The sequence below is a fragment of the Lepidochelys olivacea genome (assembly GCF_965140295.1).
Source record: "Lepidochelys olivacea isolate rLepOli2 genome assembly, chromosome: 2".
NCBI lineage: Eukaryota > Metazoa > Chordata > Testudines > Cheloniidae > Lepidochelys > Lepidochelys olivacea.
Genome location: NC_140412.1, coordinates 127790100 through 127807763, shown reverse-complemented (window position 1 = coordinate 127807763; position 17664 = coordinate 127790100). Strand labels below are relative to the sequence as shown.

Here is a 17664-nt window from a genome sequence, read left to right as displayed (position 1 = left end):
ACCTAGCATTTCAAATGGGCAACACTGCTATTTTTAGTACACTTGCTTGGTTAAAGCTAGCACTGGTCTGTCTATCCAAGTTGGAAATTACACCTACAGCTCCTATGTAGACATACAGTAAGTCTCATTGAAAGTCTGTGAGACTTATGCTCTTAGTGCCTTAGTCACTTTGAAAATAGGACTTAGTCTTTTACATCATTTAGGCTCTGTTGAAAATGTCATCCATGAGCTCAGGAGTTCCTGGTTTCCCAGTCCTGTGCTTGAACTATAAAGACTCACTTCCTGTGCTCCTCTGCCCTCACCCAATCGGCTATATTAAAGAGGTTTGGATTATTACATTGGTGTTATGAGACAATAAACCTTCTGATTTGCTCCTCCAGTGCATTGCACTATTTGTCATGCACTATTTAACATTTGCCATGGGGCTGAGTGAAGTAGTTCTCATTGGGGCAGCCTTGTGATGGGAAGGTCTTGAAAATCTGTGAATTACTGGCAACAGTGATATTTTATGGACTGCATTTGCATGCATGCATCCATAAACGCTTCAATGAACAACAAGTTGGCAGGTATTCTGACAAAACTGATTAGATGTGGGTGACAGGTATTTTAAATGTTTTAATACACACACAACTATTGTACAAAGAGCAATATTCTTATTCCCAAAGGGCTTGATCACACTTGTTCTTAATCTCAAAGCATCTTTTATAATATAGATAGGAGGTTAATAGAGACAGCTGGCTGAAAAGTGATTTGAGAAATATTTTGATATGAGGTCACATAGAAAACTCAATATGAGCTTGGAGATTGCCATTGTGGTGGAAAAAGACACTACTAGTCTTGGATTCATAGACAGAGAGAGCATATGAAAGCCAGCAATGTCACAATCAGAGCTGTATGGGAACAGGAATTTCCATTTTGATGGAAATTCCACAATTTTGAAATTTGTGTTAATTCTGAATTGGAACAAATCAAAGAATTTTTAATTTTTTTGCAAAATGAAATTTTTGATTTTGTGTGCGTTTGTTTTGGGTTAATTTAAATACTAAGTTTTGAGGAAATCAAAATGTTTTGTTAGGTTTTTGACTTTTTAATTTTCAGTTATATAATATAATATCATCTAAAATAAATTTTGAAACAAAAAGTTTTTTCAATATGAAAATTCAAATATTTTGTTCCAATAAGTTTTTATAAGCTCTAAGCAGAAACAGAATAGAACATTTAGACCTTATCAGAACAATTTGTTTTAAATGAAGTTTCATCAAAATCAACATGTTCCCACAGAATGTTTTGATTTCAATGAATCAGCATTTTCTGACAGAAAAAAATTTCTATTGAAAAATTTTTCATCAGCTCTAGTAATAATGCTGTTCTAGATAGTCTTGATGCAGCCTCAGTTGGAATTTTGGTCTTGTAGTGCTATTATATAATGTGAGCAATTTCAGTCCCATATTATAACAGTATAGAAAAACTAAAGAAAATAAAATGTATGCCAACAAAGCAGATACAAGGAGGAGATTGCAGACACTAATTATATAGGATCAGATTCATTCCTGATGTGACTACATAAATATCAGCGGATTTGGGATGAATTTGACGCATAGTCTCAAAAAGAGAGCTCAAGGGGAACATGATTATAGAGTGTAAACAATATAAATGAAGGAATATAATTTATTCAGAGCTGTAAGAGATGAGGATATTAAGATGTGCAAACAAGTGGTTCTTGGGCGAAATCCTGAGACGTTTTGAGTAGAGATTGCATTTTTCGGCTTGTGGGCCTTTCAAAAAAAAAAAAGTCCTTTTGTGTTGACCCCAAAATTGGGGGGGGGGGAAATGTTGTGTTTGACCCAAACCAAAATGTTCAATTTTTATTTTTAAGATAGATTTGCAGTATATTTTGGAATGAAAAGTCACTTTGAGTCAGAAAATTAAATGTTTCATTTTGAAAGTGTCAAAACAAAACATTTAGATTTTTATTTTTTTTTTACTAGGACATTTTTTGATTGTAAAATTCAGCAAAAGTGACTCGATTTTGCTAAATGTTTCAGATGACTCAAATCTGCTTTTTTGGGGCGGGAATGTTTTGGGCAGAAAGTTTTGCTTGGATTTAGTACTGAGTGCTTGAATTTCCTACAGATTTTATGGGCAGTTTCAGAAGCCCAGCACCCCTGTGTCTGCCCTGTGAAGTGTGAAAGCTACAGACCCCTTGAATGAACTGCCAAAAGAAATGGTGGAAGCACTCTTACGGCAGATACTCAGGAACAGGATAGATAAAACATTATTGGGAATAATATAGAAAGTACTCCTTTGAATAAGCTGGGGGGTCAGACCAGATGACCCACATGAGCCCTTTTTTACCTTTCTGTCTCTGATTCTGTGAAGACAGTGCATCAAACTATAGACAGGGGGGAAATTTCACTGTCATATGGAATGCATGCTGAATCACCATCACTAACAGACCACAGACGCATGCTCGTGCAATAATAATGTTGCTGTGTTCCTACAATTTATTTAGTACATTTACTCCTATTATTAGTTTTGTCTCTGCGCGCTTCATTGTGGAAAACGATTATATTAAAAAAAATTAAACTGTGTGCTAAACTAAAATTGTTTTTAAAATGAAAACATGCTAATCTAGCAACAGCAAACCTAGTAATGTACAGACTTTTATATTTTTCCCCTTACTTTCAAAGCCATTTTAATGTCTGCATTAGGAAAAAGACCAAGATGAACTAAGGGGAGAGAGATTCCTTTCTGATGCTTAGGTCAGCATGGTTGTGCTGCAGCAAAGCTGATGCCAGATTCTGACACCATCACTAAAACCACAGAGCACCTTAATCTCCGAGTCGCAATCAATGGGACTGAAAAAAATATATTGAAAAAAAGGTTCTACGCAACTTAAGTGAAGATGTCAGAATCTTGGCTCTTTGTTCCTATGCTGTGATTAGTCTATTTGATGTGTCCTTTATCGTCACTGAACACTGAAAATTGTGTTCAAAGCATCTTTGTCTATGCTGTGTTCTGTGTGATGCTTCATTATGTTAATTTACATTGTATTAAAATAAGTTGCAGCATATTGTTTTGCGCCGCACTAAAAAACAGATCTTATTTGCACACTTTGGAAATAATCTAATTGTAGGGGACGTCTGGTGGAAGGAGATTGCCTTTGTATTCTGCTTACAAAATGGACACATTTGATATGCTTCATTTTAACATGCTGTTAGATAATAGGCCTGACATTTTCAAACTTGGATACCTAACGTTAGCCACTGAAATTCATACTCATGCACCCAAAATTAGTGGCATTATTTTTCAAAAGGGTTAGTTTCCATTTGACTCCAGTGAAAGTTTTGCTTAAGTAAGGACTGCAGGATTTGCCCCAGGCTTTGAAGGATGGAGAATAAAATGTGAAATATAATATAATTAATATATACACGTGTGTGTGTGTGTGTGTATACATAATATAGATGTGTTTTTATCTTTTTTTGGAAATAGTTTTTGTATTCAGATATATTTAAAATTGGACTAGTCAATTCCAGTTTGTGCCAGAAACCTACTAACAACTGCTGCTGAGCCAAAATGCAGAAAGGAATGTTTCCAAAGTAAACTCTGAGGCAGGTTAGAATTTAGTTTCATAAAGTGTTTTTCTGTCCGCAAAGACTAAATTATGAATTTTTGTGGTGTGGAGCGCTGGGAAAGGGGAGGACTCTGTAGTCCAATACAGCACAGAGGGAGACATTTTGTTATCGGTGTAAAAAGAAAAGGAGTACTTGTGGCACCTTAGAGACTAACAAATTTATTATTATTAGTCTCTAAAGTGCCACTAGTCGTCCTTTTCTTTTTGCGGATACAGACTAACACGGCTGCTGCTCTGACACTTGTTATCGGTATAATATTTCCAAGTGCCCCTAGACAGCATGGTGTTTTTCTATCCTGTTGCAAAGGTATTTCTTGAATGGTCCTGTTTTGTTGTTGGATGGGATATGACTCACATATGTCTCTCTCAGACATAAGTGATTAGCACTGCAGGCAGCGGTAACTAATCCCAACCATTGCAATCTCCAGCATCTGCAGCCCAGTAAAGGCTGTTCCCTGCATGGTTACATTGCATTGGGGGTAGGTAAGTTGCTCCTTACACTCACCCCTCTGGCATATATCTTCCCATGAACAAGCTTAATTGGAGCCATTATTTGAAATACCTTGTGAAGCAATGGGTTAGCTAGTTGTAGTTCAGATATTATGTAAGGAAAATGTGTTTGTGATGCTAACAACAGGTCACAGTCTTGGCCTTAAAACATGTCTATAGTGCGAGAGAAAATACTGGCCAGAACAATGAATCTGTTTTCAGAGTACCTATGGGATTTTTACCTGTGCATCAATCAGAAAGGGAGAGAAGGAACCTTGATTTAACATCTTATCCAAAGGACGGCATTGCTAACAGTGCAGAATGTATTCTCTAGTATCCCCGTGCAGTGTCAGCATTAGATGTGAGCAAAAAATGCTGATGTGTTGACTTCAAGCCAATCATATTTTTGTCCAGAGGTTAGAGTTTTATATTTGAACAAGTACTCAAGTAAAACTGAGGAAAATTGATACATCAAACAATTTCTGAGCATAAGTATGATAAAAGCACTTTCAACATGAATATAAAGATCTGAGCCAGTCAGCTGCAGAAACACTTTCTCTTTTCTAGGCAGAAATAATGGGAAATAAAATGACCCAATAAGATATTCACACAAATGGTATTACAATATATTATATGAGGGAGATAAAGAGGGAAACCACACATTTGCTATCAGTCATGGTTGGAAATTTGTACACTTGCTAGGATTGAATCTATCTTTGTACGTGAGGACCTCACAGTGTGTAATGCATTAATCCTCACTACCCTGCTGTGAGTTAGGTAAGTTCTATCATTCCTGTTTTACTAATAGGAAGTTGAGGCACAGAGAGGGTAAGTAACTTGCCCAAGTTTACACAGGGCCCTCCGTAGTGAAGCTGGAACTTGAACTCCAGTCTCCCAAATTCTAAACTAGTGCCCTGACCTTTGGAACAGATCGCAAATGCCATTTAAACACACTGGAAAGGAAGGGTTACAAAGTTATGTTTTTCTCTCATCCTTCTGGTTCCATGGAATAAGTTATTAGGGGAAAGTTTTCATCATGGGGCAAAGTGATATAACTAAGTGCCTCTCACGAATATCAGCTGGGAAGTGCCAATGAGCACCTAACTCCCTGGGCACTTCTTTGAAATCTACCCTACTTTATGGGAATGACACCTGGTTATTAGTTACCATACTTCAACTCCTGTGCCCCCTCACCTGATAAGCTGTTAGCGTCCCCTCCTACAGAAGGATGGCTTAGAGATTCTGAGTTTCAGGTCTGAATTACTTGGATTAGTTAGCACTAGTGATTTGAATCTCAGGAGTGTCGATTTAGCACTTTATCTTTCTGAGGGATATAGAATGGACTGTGCACTGTCTTCTTTCAAATAAGACATTATAAAAACTAAGGTCCTCTACTTGTGTGCACATTAAAGTTCCCATATTATTTTTTGGGAGATGAGGGTTTACTCCAATATTACTAGCTAAGTTCCATCCCCTCTCCTCTGCTGTACTAGTTTTCCATATGGTTGCTGTCGTTCTATATTGGAGATTATTACAATCCAATGCTGGGTGAAAAGATTCATGTTTATATAAAATTAGTAAAGCTTTACAAGAGGAAACATGCTGCAGAAATGAAATATATTATTTTAGAGAGAGAGAGAGAGAGACTTTTTAGAAGTAGAGCTAGGCAAAAATAATCATACCCCCAAAGAAACTGGTAAAATTATTACCAATACTTTTTGGTACCAGATAGGAAAAAGAAATACTTGGGTCATTTTTGGTCAATTTCACCCTCAAGGAAAATCAGTTTTCAGACAGAAAATAAAGCAATTGCCATTTTTTCACTTTCTAAAGCTCCTATCTGTCTGTCTGTCTAGTTGGAAGTAAAGGTCAGATTTGAACATACTGTAACTTCTTCTGCCACTTGGTCTCAATCCAAATCTTACACCGAGATCTTTACTAAAATGGAGGGTCACTGGCAGGAGAGGGAGTGTCTCTTGCACAATGGTGGAAAAGATTAATCAAAGAAAATAGCAAATATATTAAATAAATATCTAAGATGTACATAAAAATCAAACAAAATCAATATAAATTAATCACTTTAAGCTAAATGCTCCAGTTTCCTTTTGGTCATGTAAATACAAGGCAAAGGGATAAGTGCAAGAAAGGGGTGAAGAAGCATGTATTGTATAAGGACTTGTCTTCACCATGGGGAGATCAACGCTTCTGCAATAGATGCAGCAGGCATCGATTTAGCAGGTCGAGTGAAGACCCACTAAATCAACAGTAGAGCGCTCGCTGGTCAACCCCAGTACTCCAACTCTCTTAGAAGAGTAAAGAAGTTAACCAGAGAGCGTATCCTGTCAATGGAGCGCAGTGAAGACTCCGGGGTAAGTCAACCTAAGCTACATCAACTCCAGCTACATTATTCACGTAGCTGGAGTAGCGTAACTTAGGTCAATTTACCACATTAGTGAAGAAAAGTGCTAAGTCTTTACCCCCCAAACCTGCAAACGTTCCTGTATGTGAAAAATGCATAGTCAGCGCTCGACCAGTGCTTCTCTGCCTTCCCAAGCTATCCATATATGTCCAGACAGTTATGTGATATGTATGTGAATGTATGTGTTATATAATTTGAGAGCTATGACCTCAGGTCCTTCCCTGTGTCAGTAGTTCCTTGGAGTGTGATAATTTGTAATTTTTTGTAAATCTACCTTCTCGTGGGTTTTCCCATGTTTGCCATGATCTATCTCCTAATGTCCCCAAATCCTCCATTTTTATATCATTTAATGCATCTAATTATTGTAGCTCAAAAGCCCTTTTGGCGTTTCAGTAGGAAAAAAAGGTAGGCATAAGTGGACATACAATCTGTACAAAGAATAAATCCTTGGCCTTACAATCAAATCCATGCAGGAGGATCTTTATGCCTGCACAAAATCCCACTGAATTCAATGCAAAAGAGTCTGTCTGCACAGAACCTACAGGATCAAAGCCCGAGGCTATAAACTCCTTATGGCAGAGATGTCATTTTGTCAGTAAAGTGCTATTCACATTGTATATGTCACTGTATACATTATTTAAAATAATTATAATTCAGGAAGAAATAAGTATAATTTGAGAATACAAATGGGACTAGAGAAGTGAATAACAAGGCCTCAGTGGATTTTTCCCAGTAAAATGAAAAAACATAACCTGAAAAATGGAGATTTCCCCAACTAAGAATATTCTTCATCAAATTTAGTACACAATATTAGCAATAAGTCCCATATAAATGACTGATGAACATGAAGTATTAAGTTACTGTGTAGAAAGAGCTGTATCAATACTAAAAAAGTACTCCGATCCCTGGGAAAAAAACACATTTAACTTGTTTTGCACATTTGAAAATGGAAATATTTTGCTTTCTTACCTTGATATTTTTTTAAAAAAAATTGAGCACAGAACTGCCATTTTGCTTCAAATATTTTTCTGTGAAAATGTCAAAATTTCTCTCTAAGAAAGATTTGTATAATGAATACTAAAGAATCCTCAATTTTTAAAAAAACAGGAAAAATGTAAATATAAAAATGTAAATATACATATACAATATTACATACATACAATTGAGGAAACTACAGGTTTTGACACTATATAGTGGATTTGAAACTCATTTGAAGTTGCAAATACCAACTGAAACCTAATTCTCACAAAACGTGTCATAGTATTGTACAAAATATTCTGTCTACAATATCTATACTATGCAGTGTGAGAGTTTGCAGTGCAAAGGCTATATCTGACCACAGAATGTGGTATATCACTGTATGAAAAAGTCATTTTTTCTCTGCATTCTGGTTGCTTTTCTTTTCATGCTAACTCAAAGCTAGGCACACTCCCCCCCCCCCCACACACACACTTAACCAGAGCATATTTTGTCAGCTAACACTCCCAGATTCTTAATCTAATAGAAATGGGTTTTGTAGAGCATAACAAGGCCATGAGGCTCAACCTTATTCCTTGCCCTCTTGCACCTGAGACTGGGGAAAAAGTGTTCTATGTAGCATAAAAATGTAAATATTCCTTGATGGAATTTTACACAAATCTTTAAATTAATTCTTATTGACTTTTAAGCAAACTCAGAAATAGAAAACATGAGGTTTATCATATGTCACCACAGCTTTTCCTGTAAGAGTTTCAGAGGTGGAATAACCAATGTCCCCTGAGTTATCAGTAGCTATGATGACACAACGCAGAAGAAAGGTGATGGGAATACTCTAAAGCAAACATTTCAGTGTAGTCTCATTGAAAGCCATTAGGGAGCATGGTACTTAGGCTTTGTCTACACTGGCATGTGAAAGACAAAACTTTTGTCATTCAGGAGAGCTCTCTCCTGCCAACAAACAGCGGCTATACCATGTGCCTTTTAGTGGCACAGCTGTAGCAGCACAGCCATGTTGCTAAAAGCTCTGTCGTGTAGACACAAAGTCTGTCTTTTGAGGGAGATTATGCACATGGTGAAAAGTGATAATACTATTTTTAAAACAATCATTCCTCCTGTTTATCTGAGTGTGGGTGTGGCTGTAGCAAGTGCATGTAACGAGAGAGAGCACACAGCCCTCAGTTGCATCTGTTAAATCTGACTGACACTAATGGAGTTGACAGATAAATGAACGTGGTTTGACTTTATATTACACCTATTCTTATTGTGAACATGAAGTCAATTTGAGGATTAAAAAATATATTCTGAAGGATGTTTACCAACTGTATATTAGAGATTGGTGAATGATGAAGACTAGAAGCCTTTCTTGCTGACATTAAGAGGACAGGTAGAGAAGTGTGTAATATTGACCTAGTTCAAGACCAATTTGTTTCCAACCACTTTACTGCTTCTACTACTAACTTGTCTTTTCACAACTTCCTTCAGATGTAACACTTTCTTTTAAAACTTCAGAAAAGTCACTTTCATGCTTGCCTTTCCTTTGATAAACATAACTTTTATCTGTGATTGTGAAAGGTAAGAAGATAATAGACTAGATATAAATATATACACCAGTATAACATACATTTTACCTTTTCCTTTATAGATTGTCTTGAAAAGCCTCAGTTGAAATGATGTTGCTGAGTTTATTTTCAGTTTCCAATGTGTACTTAATAAACCTTTGATTATGCAGGTTGGAAGGTACTACAGGTTTTTTAAAATCTTTGGATGCTTCACAGAATACTTTTCTTGTAATATTTCCACGTTCCAATGTGGTGCAAAGAATAATCACCTCCTTCTATGTAGAAGCTGAATACTTCATCCTAAGAAGGACATCATCAGTCCTTTGTGTCCTTTGGAATATTGGAATTGCCATATGAGATCAGGCAATTGTTCCTTACAGTCTAGTGTACTATCTCTGACAGCAGCCAATAGTCAGTGGTTCAGAGTAAGGTGCAAAAATCTCCATAATGGACAACTACGGAATACATGTCCTTAGGGGAAGTTTCTTTCAACCACCTATAAGCCACTGGTTCCCAGTGGATTCCACAGTTTAATTATAATATGTTCAAATAAATATATATTCCTCTTGTCCTTCAAGCTTCTTTCTTTCAGTTTGTTTCCCTTTGCTTTTGTATTATATGAGCGGTTAAATAGCATCACTCAATTTGTCTCCTCTAAGTCATTCATTATTTCATATAATTCAGTATCTACTATATAAACTGAACAGTCCTAGTGTGAAGTCCTGTTCCCATTGGAGATACAATCTTTTCCGTTTCTCTACATGTAGAAGTATCTCCAAGTCTCTGACCATTTTCATCACCCATCTCTGAATTCTTCTTTGTCTGCAGTAGTCTCTACTGAGACTTGTTGATCAGAACAGAATATTCCAGGAATGAAATCATGGCCCTATTGAAATCAAGGGAAAAACTCCCTTTGACTTCCTTGGGGCCAAAAATTAATGTTCATTGTTTTGACAACCATTGATTTATAGTGTGATTATAATAAATTTTTCAGAGCTTCAGTTTTCATTTGCTGTCCCATTACTTATGTATCCAAGCATTTTGTTTTGATTTGCCTTTACCGAAACTGGCTAGCTTGTCCCTATTGCATCATGTTAGACTAGGTGTTTTATAACTCATTTAAATTCTTATTTGAATGCATTTACATTGTACTTGAGGAAGACTCACTGGTCTGTAATTCCTATACTCCATCCAAATATAGTTACAACACGTATTGCCCTCCAGTCCTTCAGTATAGAGGTTGATTTCAATGAGAAATTGCTTTTTGAGTTTGTGTTATTGACTAACTTACTCATTTATAAAATGTACCTCTGCGATGATCTCATGTTGTTCCTCCTCCATATCAGCTATATTTTCTATTCTCCTCTTTACTATCTGATGCAGAGTTACCTTAGTAATATTGGCACCCCTAACTGATCTCTGTCTTACTTGAGTGTTCCTTGATAGTTGGTGAAAAGAAAAGGAGTACTTGTGGCACCTTAGAGACTAACAAATTGATTTGAGCATAAGCTTTCATGCGCTACAGCTCCCTTCATCGGATGCATGCAGTGGAAAATACAGTGGGGAGATTTATATACATAGAGAACATGAAACAATGGGTGTTATCATACACACTGTAACAAGAGTGATCAGGTAAGGTGAGCTATTACCAGCAGGAGAGCGGGGGGAGCGATGGGGGGGACCTTTTGTAGTGATAATCAAAGTGGGCCATTTCCAGCAGTTGACAAGAACGTGTGAGGAATGGTGTGTGTGTGTGTGGGGCGGAGGGAATAGTTTTACTTTGTGTAATGTCCCATCCACTCCCAGTCTTTATTCAAGCCTAAGTTAATTGTATCCATTTACAAATTAATTCCAATTCAGCAGTCTCTCGTTGGAGTCTGTTTTTGAAGGTTTTTTGTTGAAGAATTTCCACTTTTAGGTCTGTAATAGAGTGACCAAAGAGATTGAAGTGTTCTCCGGCTGGTTTTTGAATGTTATAATTCTTGACGTCTGATTTGTGTCCATGTATTCTTTTACATAGAGACTGTCCAGTTTGGCCAAAGTACATGGCAGAGGGGCATTGCTGACACATGATGGCATATATCACATTGGTAGATGTGTAGGTGAATGAGCCTCTGATAGTGTGGCTGATGTGATTAGGCCCTATGATTGGGTCCCCTGAATAGATATGTGGACACAGTTGGCAATGGGCTTTGTTACAAGGATAGGTTCCTGGGTTAGTGGTTCTGTTGTGTGGTGTGTGGTTGCTGGTGAGTATTTGCTTCAGGTTGGGGGGCTGTCTGTAAGCAAGGACTGGCCTGTCTCTCAAGATCTGTGAGAGTGATGGGTTGTCCTTCAGGATAGGTTGTAGATCCTTGATGATGCGTTGGAGAGGTTTTAGTTGGGGGCTGAAGGTGATGGCTAGTGGCGTTCTGTTATTTTCTTTGTTGGGCCTGTCCTGTAGTAGGTAACTTCTGGGTACTCTTCTGGTTCTGTCAATCTGTTTCTTCACTTCAGCAGGTGGGTATTGTAGTTGTAAGAACGCTTGATAGAGATCTTGTAGGTGTTTGTATCTGTCTAAGGGGTTGGAGCAAATGCAGTTGTATCGTAGAGCTTGGCTGTAGACAACGGATTGTGTGGTGTGGTCTGGATGAAAGCTGGAGGCATGTAAGTAGGAATAGCGGTCAGTAGGTTTCTGGTATAGGGTGGTGTTTATGTGACCATCACTTATTAGCACCGTAGTGTCCAGGAAGTGGATCTCTTGTGTGGACTGGTCCAGGCTGAGGTTGATGGTGGGATGGAAATTGTTGAAATCATGAAATCATGGTGGAATTCCAGTCCTTGCAACAAAGCCCGTTGTAATGGATGTGTCATTACACAAAGTACAACTATTTCCCCATGTTTATCCCCCCCACCACAGACACACCGTTCCTCACATGTTCTCCCACCCTGATTATCACTACTAAAGGTTTCTCCCCCGACCCACTCTCCTGCTGTTATAGCTCACCTTACCTGATCACTCTTGTTACAGTGTGTATGGTAACACCCATTGTTTCATGTTCTCTATGTATATAAATCTCCCCACTGTATTTTCCACTGCATGCATCTGATGAAGTGAGCTGTAGTTCATGAAAGCTTATGCTCAAATAAATTTGTTAGTCTCCAAGGTGCCACAAGTCCTCCTGTTCTTTTTGCGGATACAGACTAACATGGCTGCTACTCTGAAACTTGATAGTTGGTGGTTTCCCCCCACTTCCTAGTTTACACAACCCTTTCCCCTCAAAACTTTAGCATTGTCTCTGTCACAAAGTTCCCAGTTCAGTGCCTGATAAATTCAAACATCATCTTCTCATCAACACACTGTGACTTTGAATTTGGCTGTGTACTTGGAACCAGACACATTTCAAAGAAAGCTATAGCAGAGGCCCTGAACTTCAGCCTACTTTCTAATCTAAATTTAGCTTTCAAGACTTCTCTTCTACACTGCTCTAATTCACTGATACCCAGTATGTACCACAGCTAGTAGAGATATTGCATATGAGGCATACATTAACTCAAATGCATGTGGATAATACAAATAATATTTTGCTGTGATTATGACAAATGTTATTTCAAGAAAAAAATTGATTTTTCTGCATAGAGAGATAAAAAGGAATTAATATAGGTGATCAGTAAATCCTAGACATTGAATTGCAAAGAGGTCATTCCTACTTAAATGTCATTTCCATAATGCACTGGTTACTCAGTTCAGCTCACATGCAATATAGATCCTAGCCATATAGGTGGGATCTGTGCCATTTCTAGTTGCACAGTCAGTTTTCATGTATTCATGTATTAATGTACCTTCTATATTTTGGCTATGCTTTCTATCATTATCCCTTGTTGCTGTTTTTTGTTGGGTTTTTTTTATGCCTTTTCTGTCTGTGCAATATTAATTGGCTTAAATTTATGTAACTTGATTTAATTAGATAGGAACATAGGACTGGGAGGGACTTCTAGGGTCCTGAAGATCAGTCTCTGCCATCTCAGGCAACCATATCATATAATCCCATTCATAAATTGATTATGCTCCATCTTAAAACAAGTTAGGCGGTTCCAGAATCTCACTCTTCTGATGGTTAGAACCTTCTAATTTCCAGGCTAAATGTATTCATGGACAGTTTATACTCATTTGTTCTTATGCCAGCTTAGTCCTTTAGTTTAAATAGCTCCTTTCCCTCCATGGTGCTAACCCCCATGACATATTTGTGGAAAGCAATCATCATCCCTTTCAGCCTTGCTTTTGCTAAGCTAAACAACCCAAGTTCTTTCAAGAAATCCACAACTTTCACACCTAATATGCTAGTCACGGAATGGTTTGCATGATCACCACATACCCTGCTGACAGTATTTTGAATTATCAAATTCCATACTGTCACAGCCTGTCTAAATCTCACAAGTGTACTCCAGTCTCCTGGAAAGCATATCCCATCTAAGGAAGTTTACCCATTCAACCCACATTGGTTCTTTCTCAATCTGCCATCTGCTTTCTGAGCAAGAGGAAGGGAGAAAACTGTTCTAAGTTGTGCCCTGCCTACAGTGTTTCTGTTCAGTGTCTTCAGAATCTGGCCTCTGTCTGCACATCCCATCAATCTGCTCTGGCCTCAAGATGCCGTACAGTAGTGAGGTTCTGAGGGCCAGGGTCTGCTTACACCCGTCATACATGTATGTCATTTGGACACAAGCCAAGTGGTCAGGCATTCTGCACAGTAAACTGTCTGCTTTCAACTGATTTTACTTCAGTCCACAAACAACTAATTAAGCAACCTACTACCCTTACTGCCAAACTCCGCTGTGCTCATTCTGTCAGAGCCACTCTCTGAGCTCCAGCTACTGTAGCTATATAAATTTATATTTATATTACCACCATCACCATAGTCTCTGGATATTTCATAGACAGCAGCCTCCACTGCCAAGAAACTGGATCCAATTCTGTTCTCTAACATTCCCTACTGACTCTAATGCGGCTGTACTGATGTACATGAAATCAGAACTGGGCACTTTGTTTTTGATGCCAAACTATTCCAGTGTAGTTCTTTCTTTAGAAATAAACTTAAAGTGAAAAACTATAGATACATTCTCAAAACCTGTTTTCTTTACAGACTTTTATCAAAATAAACCTCACCTCACAATTAGAAATAATTCTGTTTATTCCCTATTTTCCATATCTCTTTAAGAGAACCATTATTTGTGTTCTTTATAGCTCAGAAACTAATGCAAGAATTCCCCTTTCATGTCAACAAAATGAAGTTTTCTCTAACGCTTTCATATTTGTGCTACTGTTGCCAAGGACAGTGGTGAATTTCTTGAAGTTATTTTGAGAACACATGTATCTGTCAGAAATTGTTATTGGTACTTTGCCACTCTCAACAATGCCATTTTGCAGAGCTGATACAGCAGATCATGATATTAAATCACAGTGATTAAGCACAGATAAATCCACAACAACCAGTTGCCCCACTTTGCACGTGTGCTTTATATCCACCCAGCTCTGTTGGAGAGACCATCTCTATTCAAGAATCAATTAGACTCTTAGGTAATTATGAGAGCTTTTGATGAATGCCTATAGTGGCATGCTGGTGGATAATAGCTAAAGCATTATATTACACAAACAAAAAATGGAGAATTATTTTCTTTTGAGAACATATTCCTCACCCTACTATTCCTACAAGCACTTCATGTTTTGCTTTTCAATGCTGCCATTGTGAATAGCTGTAAAACATTTATTTCATTTAGAAAAATCTCCTTAGACTGAAATAGTAATGCTTTCCTTTCTCCCTCCCCCCTCCCATATGTTTTATATCTTGACAGAGAGAGACAGGTGGAATGTTTTTGTGGGGGTGGGAATGAGCAAAATGAGTTGAGGTATTAATAAGAACACATTTTGGTACAAAATGATTTCTTTACTTGTATATTTACAGATTGTTGTGTGTCAAGATGCAGAAATGTCCAATTGATTGGAATGTTAATATTCCTATACAAACACTAGTTGGACATGTTATAGAAGTGGTATTTTGAAGTGATGCAAAAGTAGCTGGTAGTAACTGATAAGACCATTATGTATACATTCCCATTTTGCTGTGACGAGTTTAAAACAGCCATAAAGAAGCCCGTGGTATGGAAAAAGGCATGAAAAGTGGATGAAAATGAAACAAATAAGCAAAACCAGGTTTCTGATCAGGAGTGATACGTTCCTGGCCACAGGAGTTATTGAATAGATAGTCACAGAAGCTTGTACTACTATTTAAATACACCAAATAACAACCTCTCCATTCTACTCAGGAGTTACTTTTATCCTAGAATCCCCAAAAGCCATTTTATATAAGGATAAGTTATACCTACCAACTCCAGACATTTCAGGAACACTGGCGGTGTACATGTCCTTTGTAAATTTTGGTTCATTGTCATTGATATCATGGATTTTAATGATAAATTCAGATTCCGGCTCCACTTGTCTTCCAGTCTTTCTGTCTATAGCCTTGGCACGTAGCACATACAGGGACTTTTCTTCTCGGTCCAATTTCTTTGCAGCATGAATATCTCCTGTATTTTCATCTATAATGAACAGACTGCCAGCCCCATCTCCTGTTAATATGTATTTTAAATTTCCATCTCCTTTATCTTGGTCAGTGTGTAGCTTCAGGGAGGTAGAAAAGAAGAATTCTATAAATATATGTATTGTTATTACAGACCAAATCATTTAGCATATATGAATAAGTCTGTACAAATCTTGACTGTAATTGGGGTCAGCAGTGGTTATCTTCTGTCTCACTGTTGGAAAAATTACAAATTTGAGACTCAGTCACACACATAAAATATCTCTAAACAAATTCATAAGGACACAAGGGAATGTAGAAGATAATACAGTAACATTTATAATAATCCAATGATAAGAAAAATGATGTTTCTTTCAACAGTCTGTCCAGAAACCCAGAGAAGTCTCATTATTGAAGATAAGAGACATCTAAAACTCTCAAGTCCTTTTTGTAAGATAAAATTAGGATTTATGTGTAGAATAGAACCAGTTGCTTTATATCAGTGATGAACAGATTGGTGTTAAGGATTAGAGCTTTCTGAAATTCCCAAAAGCACATGTAAAAGTTCTAACTGAAGAACCTTACAGTTTTATTCCATTTTTTTCTTGAGGGTCATCTATCTCAGTTAATGATTTACTCCCTCCCCCCATCCCCCACCCTCTGGTCCCCCTATATACAAGAAACAATTTTCAAGAACATTAGGGGGTAAACTTTCAGAGCATTGCATGGAGTTTAGCAGCTCTCTTCCTGTTAAAATTAAAGGGATGCCACATGGCTAAATCTTTTATTCTTATTCTTCTCATCCTCATAATTCAGCATATATGGAAATACATTTCCTTTTTTAAGGACATCTGTAATGTGTAGTCAGCACAGTTTTCATCATCAAGAAATCCCAACTATGTTGCATCCTACTGGCATCTGACAAGGATTTGATAACTTGATGCGCCATGATATTATTTTGGTTAGACAAAACCACATTAAAAGAAAGATTCCTTCTGTCCATTTTTAAATGGGCACTCATCAACCTAAAAAAAAAAAAAAAACACTGCATGTTATAAGTAGGTGTTCTTCAAGATCTAGTTCCAGAAAATTTCCTCAATACTATTTATTTTTCTGCTGGTATGTTCATGCTACCATGCTTACTCTTACAGTTTCTGTCTCCACATCTTCTGCTGTTACATCTTCCTAATACTCTGACTGGCTGGGTTCTTGCCAAAATGAGGAATAAAATATTAAATGGAAGTTACTGATTTTTAGTAATTCTAAAAAATGGAGTTACTGATACAAAGGGTCACTGTACTGAATTCTGCATTAAGTACCTATTTATTTTCCTCTTCCAAGGGCCAAAACCTGTTCATTTTACTCATGTTATCAGCGTGGCTTTGTTTACAGTAAGACAACTAGATGAAATAGTTACGGTGTGATGACAATGCTAATGCTACCTGTTTCTGATCTATACTATACTTCAAACCATTGGTTGCATGACTGTAGTTAATGGCTACTAACATTTCTAAGGTTTACATAGTACAGAGTGAAATCTTCACCCTACTAAAATCAATGGAAGTTTTACCATTGACATCCATGGGGTCAGGATTGCACCCATAAGTGCCTGATCCTGCAATTACATCAAGGGAAGTATGATTCGATCTGTACAATGGGACGTCTTACATGAGCAAATCAAGCAGGATATAAGCTATAGTATAAACGTAGCATTGGCTCAATGGTGAAACCCATATATATATATATATATATATATATATATATATATATATATATATATATATCCCAATCTCAAAATCAATATCTCAAAATACCAATATGGTATTTGGACTTTGTGCCTGTGTACACACACAAAGTCCAAATGCTGTTTTGATATTTTGGTATCCACTGTATGTGGAGTATAAGGAAATGCCATGCAGAAAGATAATTTAAAAAAAATATTGGTCATGATACATTTTATTTCAAGAATAAAATGGATTTATCTGAATGCCTAGGTTAAAGTAAATCAAGTTGATGTTAAATAAATCAGAG

The 17664-nt window shown here is 37.2% G+C and overlaps 1 protein-coding gene across 1 annotated transcript in view; it reads right to left on the bottom strand.

Moving 5' to 3' along the window:
* Positions 1–17664, bottom strand: part of CDH9 (cadherin 9) — a 136460-nt gene that overhangs the window by 43026 nt on the left and 75770 nt on the right. Inside the window, exon 3 of the mRNA XM_084619616.1 lies at positions 15440–15734. Coding sequence (XP_084475742.1) covers positions 15440–15734 — 295 coding nt within the window. The remainder of the gene's footprint in view (positions 1–15439; positions 15735–17664) is intronic.